This window comes from Musca vetustissima, unplaced genomic scaffold (assembly GCF_032173495.1).
Source record: "Musca vetustissima isolate MV318-11 ecotype Yass unplaced genomic scaffold, APGP_CSIRO_Mvet_v1 utg109106, whole genome shotgun sequence".
Classification (NCBI taxonomy): domain Eukaryota; kingdom Metazoa; phylum Arthropoda; class Insecta; order Diptera; family Muscidae; genus Musca; species Musca vetustissima.
This window is the reverse complement of record NW_026881635.1, coordinates 26,369-34,434: the sequence shown is the minus strand read 5'-3', so window position 1 is coordinate 34,434 and position 8,066 is coordinate 26,369. Positions and strand designations below refer to the sequence as shown.

At 41.1% G+C, this 8,066-nt stretch overlaps 1 protein-coding gene across 1 annotated transcript; it reads left to right on the top strand.

The window, feature by feature from the left end:
- Nucleotides 1–647: 647 nt before the first annotated feature.
- On the top strand, nucleotides 648–2,210 carry LOC133327604 (uncharacterized). The gene is made up of 2 exons (XM_061536124.1): nucleotides 648–790; nucleotides 848–2,210. Exons 1-2 carry the CDS (start codon nucleotides 648–650, stop codon nucleotides 2,208–2,210), a joined length of 1,506 nt encoding a protein of 501 aa, XP_061392108.1.
- The last annotated feature ends 5,856 nt before the right edge of the window (nucleotides 2,211–8,066 follow it).

Below are 8,066 nucleotides of genomic sequence, written 5' to 3'. Positions count from 1 at the left end.
TGAAAAAAAAAATACGTCGGGAAACTTGGGTCAATTTTTTATAGAAAAAAAAATACGTCGGGAACCTTGGGTCGATTTTTTTATAGAAAAAAAATACGTCGGGACCCTTGGGTCGATTTTTTCTATAGAAAATAAAATCCGTAAGTACCCTTGGGTCGATTTTTTTATAGAAAATAAAATTCGTCAAGGCCATTTTTAAAAATTCCGGTGAGACCTTTGGAACGTTTGTTTAGAAAAAAATTTTCTATAGAATCCTTGGGTCCATTTTTTCTATAGGAAAAAAATACGGTGGGATCTGTTTCTTTAGAATCAAATCAGCAGACCCTTTGATCGCTATTTTTTCCCTGAGTCCACTTTTTTTCCAAGTTCTCATATTTTGCTATGTGCTCCCCTTATCTTCCACTTCTCTTAAATTTTCATTCTGTGCTAAAATTATTTTCTCTTCCATGTCCCCAATTAAAAGAAGAAGTTCGGAAACGCTTCACTGCATGTGTGTGTCACAGTGGTGGCGGTTATGCTTGGATAATTCCAAAGAAATGCATCTGGGTTTCGCTGAAGCCACAGCTGCCAACAGTTGCAGTTGAGAAGTTCCAGCATTCGGTTCAGTTTTTATTTTTCGGAAAATACGTATGGCATATGAAAGCCTAATGTATCCCGCATATTCACCAGGTCTAGGTTCAAGACCTCGTCTACAATCCTTGCATCCTTTTCGTCAGCTAATTTCGGCGGGATCTCATCCGAATGGTGCTTGGACAGGTGGTGGAGGTGGTTCTGGCCACTCGGGATATGGGTGAGTTTTCCATTCTTCTTCATTGGAGCAATAATTAAAAAAAATCTTCTTCTTAAGACCCGAACCTCCGGAATACGATTACCATTCGGGACCCCCGGCCCCCAGTGGTGGTAGTTATTCATATCACTCGACGGCTGGTACGGGCTATGGAGTACCACCACCTGCACCACATCCCCACCCCAATCCCCATCCACATCCTCCGGTGCATCCACCCACTGGAGGCACCGGTTATGGTTACGGAGGAGGAGGTGGTGGAGGCAAGAAGAAAGGAGGTGGCGGAGGTGGTGGTGGTAAAAAAGGCAAACGGGGCTCCTCAACCATTACGGCCCTGACTTTGTTGTCGTGTTTGTTTTTAGTGAATCTCCTGCAAGGATGCATTAAGGATCACATGGACTCAATGAATCCCACCGTGATGGTCATGACCACCGATATACGACGCAGTAGCCTCAATAAAATGGGTGATATGAATTCTAGGGAACAAGGTTCATCGGCAGGTGTGGTGGCCTCAGGAGGGGCAAATTTGGTAATGCAACCTGCGGATATGTTGGCCTCCGCTGCTTTGAATTCGGCCTCAGTTATGGAAGCTATGAAACCCTATGTTAATTTACAATCACCCTATAGTGGAGTGATGACCAAACCTCTGGATGTTATGGCCTCACAGCCACATCAACAACCCCCTCCAGCTCCCGGGACAGTGGTAACCCATTATCAGCCGCAAAGTGTAGAACAGCCTCAGGTTAGCTATGCCCCCAGGCCACCGTTTTATGATCAACAACATCAACCGGATGTTTATGAGCCAAGGCCAAGCTATGGAGCCCCGGTTCCTCAATATGGACCACCGTCCCAATCAAATTATTCCCCACGGCCATCGAACAATGAGCCTCCTCCCCCATCCTATCAACAGAATCAACAGCCACCCATTTATATGGGTTCGCCCATGGACCAGCCTCAACTCCAGCATGGTTATGGCAATAATGATTATTCTCCCCCACCTCCTCCACCACAACAACCTTCTTCATATTCCACACCCCGAAATCCTTTTTATGATCCGCCAAATCCTTCCTACCATAATTCCTACAAAGGGGTCTATACGGCCTCTCAACACTCGCCGGATAATGGTTATCAGAAATATCCCGCCCAAAAATATCCACAAAAATATCAGGAAGAGGAGGCACTGCCTGGAGATTCATATCACCATCATCAAGGTCCTGTTCCATGGTCTTCGTCACAATCCTCGTCATCGGTGGTATCGGGACCTATACGACGGGCAACAATTGTCTCCATATCACCAACCATAAAATGGGTTTCAGTACCCTCCAATGTGGATGATCATACCGATTTTGACCAGCATGCAGAGGAGGCAGATGAAATCCGGCGCAGTAGCCGTTATGACGAGATATCCTTTAATGATAAGCCTTAAATGGAACTATTTTTGAAATAAAGAAATGGGAATTGGAAAAATTGTGTTTTAAACGGGTAATTTATTTCTATCCAAAAAAATCGACCCTGAGGGTCTCACACGAATTTTTTTTCTATAGAAAAAAAATCGACCCTGAGAGTTTCACACGATTTTTATTTCTATCGAAAAAAATCGACCCAGGGGGTCTCACACGAATTTTTTTCTATAGAAAAAAAAATCGACCCAGAGGGTCTCACACGAATTTTTTTCTATAGAAAAAAATCGACCCTGAGGGTCGGGCCACGAATTTTTTTCTATAGAAAAAAATCGACCCTGAGGGTCGGGCCACGAATTTTTTTCTATAGAAAAAAATCGACCCTGAGGGTCTCACATGAATTTTTTTCTATAAAAAAAATCGACCCTGCGGGTCTCTATAGAAAAAAATCGACCCTGCGGGTCTCACATGAATTTTTTTCTATAGAAAAAAAATCGACCCTGCGGGTCTCACATGAATTTTTTTCTATAGAAAAAAAATCGACCCTGCGGGTCTCACATGAATTTTTTTCTATCGAAAAAAAATCAACCCTTAGGGTCTCACACGAATTTTTTCTATAGAAAAAAATCGACCCTGAGGGTCACACACGAATTTTTTTCTATACAAAAAAATCGACCCTGAGGGTCACACACGAATTTTTTTCTATCGAAAAAAAATTGACCCTGAGGGTCTCACACGAATTTTTTTCTATCGAAAAAAATCGACCCTGAGGGTCTCACACGAATTTTTTTAATAGAAAAAAATCAACCCTGAGGTTCTCACACGAATTTTTTTCTATAGAAAAAAATGGAACTACTTTTAAAATAAAGAAATGGGAATTGGAAAAATGGATTTTTAAAAGGGGGACGTAAGGGAGGAACCAGAGTTCTGGCGATTTTGTATCTATAGAGAAAAAATCAACCTTAGGCCTTAAACATTTTCTATAGAAAACATTTACCTGAGGCTCTCACACGATTTTTTTTCTATAGAAAAAAAATCGACCCTGAGGGTCTCACACGAATTTTTATCCATAGAAAAAAACCAGCCCTGAGGGTCTCACACAATTTTTTTTTCCATAGAAAAAAAATCGACCCTGAGGGTCTCACACGAATTTTTTATATAGAAAAAAATCGACCCTGAGGGTCTCACACGAATTTTTTTCTATAGAAAAAAATCGACCCTGAGGGTCTCACACGAATTTTTTTCTATAGAAAAAAATCGACCCTGAGGGTCTCACACGAATTTTTTTCTATCGAAAAAAAATCGACCCTGAGGGTCTCACACGATTTTTTTTTCTACAGAAAAAATCGACCCTGAGGGTCTCACACGAATTTATTTCTATAGCAAAAGAATCGACCCTGAGGGTCTCACACGAATTTTTTTCTATAACAAAAAAATCGACCCTGAGGGTCTCACATGAATTTTTTTCTATAGAAAAAAATCGACCCTGGGGGTCTCACATGCATTTTTTTCTATATAAAAAAATCGACACTGCGGGTCCCACATGAATTTTTTTCTATAGAAAAAAATCGACCCTGCGGGTCCCACATGAATTTTTTTCTATAGAAAAAAATCGACCCTGCGGGTCCCACATGAATTTTTTTCTATCGAAAAAAAATCGACCCTGAGGGTCTCACACGAATTTATTTCTATAGAAAAAAATCGACCCAGAGGGTCTCAGACGAATTTTTTTTCTATAAAAAAAAATCGACTCAGAGGGTCTCACACGAATTTTTTTCTAAAGAAAAATATCGTCCAGAGGGTCTCACGAATTTTTTTAATAGAAAAAAATCTCACCTTAAAATTCTCCGAACCTCAGTTCAAGGTCATCCTTGCCGACATGTGTAATCACTTTATTTCATTTGCCAAAATTCGGAATCATATTAACCTTCTTTCCAAAAACAAGTCATCATAAATTTGTTAACTAGCTTTTGTACATATGTACCTGGGTATGTAACCTTTTACATATTAATTTGTAAGTCAGGGTCAGTTGTAAAAAAAAACAACAAAACAAATGAACCGAACATTTCAACAAGAACAACAACCCTTTAGATAACCATCTGCCGAAAGTATCGGTGACAAGTTCACCTAACATGTTGACCTCTTCTCATCGTCGATATTCCTTCGCATTTTTTTTCAGTCATTTAAATGTGTAGACGCATGAGATCCAATACCACGAAGTTCGCTGTCCCGCAATTACTTTATTTGTAGCTGCCAAAAAAGAAAAAAAAAAATCTCATCACAAATAATTTTCCCCATTATAAGGTAATTGTTCTTTTGCGGAGTTTTTTTTCCTGGGGAACTGGATGGGGGTTTTGTGGGTCTGACCGAATTGTTTTGTTATATTGCAAATGAATTTATTTGCTCTGTAATAAATTGTGAGTTAAGTTTAACTTCGTGGGAATGGGATTAGGTGCAGCAGGAGTCAAGGATACCACCAAGCCATACAAAAACAAAAAAACAACAACAGCAATGTGACAAACAAAAATGGGCACAATTTCATTCATAGCATCCCATTCTATTGTTCGGTTAGTCTACTTTGATCCACTAAAAAAGAGATTGGTAGACCTGCAAAATAATTTTTAGAAAATCCACGCCTTATGGCAGACCTGCAAAATAATTTTTAGAAAATCCGCGCCTTATGGTAGACCTGCAAAATAATTTTAGAAAATCCACGCCTTATGGTAGACCTGCAAAATAATTTTTAGAAAATCCACGCCTTATGGTAGACCTGCAAAATAATTTTTAGAAAATCCGCGCCTTATGGTAGACCTGCAAAATAATTTTTAGAAAATCCACGCCTTATGAAGGACCTCCAAAATAATTTAAAAAAAAAATCATGCCTTATGGTAGACCTGCAAAATAATTTTTAGAAAATCCACGCCTTATGGTAGACCTGCAAAATAATTTTTAGAAAATCCACGCCTTATGGTAGACCTGCAAAATAATTTTTAGAAAATCCACGCCTTATGGTAGACCTGCAAAATAATTTTTAGAAAATCCGCGCCTTATGGTAGACCTGCAAAATAATTTTTAGAAAATCCACGCCTTATGGTAGACCTGCAAAATAATTTTTAGAAAATCCGCGCCTTTTGGTAGACCTCCATAATAATTTTTAAAAAATTCACGCCTTATGGTAGACCTGCAAAATAATTTTTAGAAAATCCACGCCTTACGAAGGATCTCCAAAATAATTTTTAAAAAAATTCATGTCTTACGATATTTACTTAGCTAGCTTGTTACAGAACGGCTGTTCCAAAAGCCGATCTTTAAAAAGATTTTCAAGCGCGTCGGTCTTGTGCGCATCTCCTCCAATTTGAAAGGCCACGTTCCAAGATGTTGTTTTCTAATTGGTCTTTTCATCTAATTCGTGGCCTACCCCTTCTACAGGAAGCGTCGGTAGGCTCGCTTTTATATGCCTTTTGAGCTGGGGCACATGGAATAGCCACCGCAGTCGCTGCAGCTCAATACGACTGACTATGTCGATGTCCGCGTATTAATTGTAAAGCTCGTGGTTCATTCGACGCCGATATTCACCGTTGACGCAGATCGGTCCGTAGATCTTTCGAAGAATTTTTCTTTCAAACACCCCAAGCGCTGCCTCATCTGCTTGCGTAAGTACCCATGCTTCAGATCCATATAACGGCACGGGTAGTATCAGCGTCTTGTACAGTGAGAGGTTGTTCTGGCGGGAGGTGACCTTGCCTTTGAGTTGTTTGCTCAGACCATAGTAGCATCTGTTGGCCATCACAATCTTTCTCCGGATTTCAAAACTGATGTAATTCGTTTTATTTATGGCGGTACCAAGGTATATAAAGTCTTTGACTACCTTGAAGCTGTAGTTCGCAAGTTCCACAGTTGGTCCGAGTCTACTGGACGTCTTGCGCGTTGATGCCATCCCACCTTCGCAGACTCTTTCTCAATTTGTTCAAAGGTGACTGTTACCGTTCTCAGTGTTCGACCCATTACATCGATGTCATCGGCGGAGTGCCATTTCTGTTCACTTTTGCATCTCTATGACATTTTTCAGCAGGTATTGAAGGGCTCCTATAGGTCCTTTCCGGCTTTAACTGCTGACCTTGTGCCACTTAAAGTTATCCAGCATAGCTAAGGTATATAAAATCTTTAACTACCTCGAAGGCAGACTCCATCTCAATTTGTTCAAAGGTGCCTGTTACCGCACGCAATGTTCGACCCATTATATCGATGTCATAGGCGTAGGCGAGTAACATGTGTCCATTGGTGTACAGAGTGCCATTTCTGTTCACCATAGCGTCTCGTATGACCTTTTCCAGCAGGATATTAAAAAGATCACACTACAAACTGTCACCTTGTCTGAATCCTGGTTCGGTATTGAAGGGCTTCAATAGGTCCTTTCCGACTTTAACTGCTGACCTTGTACCACTTAAAGTTATCCTGCATAGTCGTATTAATTTTGCAGGAATTCCAAACGTAGACATGGCTTTATACACCTCTGAACGGATAGGGCTATCGAATGCGGCTTTATAGTAAACGAATAGGTGGTGGTTCTTTCCGACTTTAGCTGATGATCTTGTGCCACTTAAAGTTATCCTGCATAGCCGTATTAATTTTGCAGGAATGCCGAACGCAGACATGGCTTTAAACACCTCTGAACGGATAGGGCTGTTGAATGCGGTTTTATAGTAGACGAATAGGTGTTATGTGTCTATGTGTTTTCCAGGATTTGGCGCAGAGTGAAAATCTGGTCAATGGTGGATTTGCCAGGTCTGAAGCCGCATTGCTATGGTCTAATAATGTCATTGACCATTGGTTTCTATCGTTCACACAGCATACTGGATAGCACTTTATATGCGATGGAAGGAGACTTATTCCTCTATAGTTGGCACATATCGTCTTGTCTCCTTTTTTGTGCACGGGACACAGGATGCAAAGGTTCCAATCCAATCATTGGGCATGCATTATTCTAGCCAAATTGTACAAATGAGCTGGTGCATGCTACTGACCAGCATCTGACCACCGGTCTTTAATAGTTCGGCTGGTAATCCATTGGCACCTGCTGCTTTATTGTTCCTCAGCCGATTAATTGCTCTGCTCTGACGTCATCTTGGCTAGGTGGTATACACTCTATACCATCATCTCATCATTGGTTCTGAGGTATCTTCTGCACCGCCTCTATTTGATACTAGAAGCTTTTCAAAATACTCCTTCCAGATCGTCAACCCGCTGTCTGTTTCAGGTTTCCTTCTTCATCTCTACAGGAGGATGTGCCAGCACCAAAACCTTCGGTTTGGTATTTTAATCGTTGGTAGAATTTTCGGACTTCATTCTGACTCCTGTACATCTCGATTTGCTCACGCTCACGTTTTTCTCCTTCTTCCTTCTTTATTCTGAAAATACGTTTCTCCTCTCTCTCTCTCTCTCTCTCTCCTTTTCTCCCGATAATTCTCCATCGCATTACGTGTTGATACTGTCTGTAGGGTTGCCCTATATGCCCGTTTTTCATATCAGTAGCATTACGACCCACCTGATCTTACCATGGGTTTCTTGGTGGTGGTTTTTGGTACCCAAGTGGTGCTATTGCTGCAGTTTGTAGGGAGTGGGCAATTGTCTGCCACTGAGCTTCTATACTATTATCGGGACAAGGGGTGCTTTCGTCAAGCAGTTGGGTAAGTTGAGCGGAATAGGCCTCGGCTACCTGTTGTGTTTGTAGCTTTTCGACGTGGAGATTCCGTGTTGTGATAGATCGCACCTTTGCTGCTACATTAAGACAGGTGCGTGCCTTGGCTGCCACAAGGTAATGGTCCGAATCGATATTCGCTTCTCGGATCGATCGAACGTCTAATACACTGGATGAATGCCTT

Excerpts from the sequence above, each read along its gene's own strand:
- LOC133327604 (XM_061536124.1), top strand. The coding sequence starts at position 648 with ATGTATCCCGCATATTCACCAGGTCTAGGTTCAAGACCTCGTCTACAA. Across the intron at positions 791-847 it reads TCTGGCCACTCGGGATATGG|ACCCGAACCTCCGGAATACG; the intron begins GTGAGTTTTCCA and ends CTTCTTCTTAAG.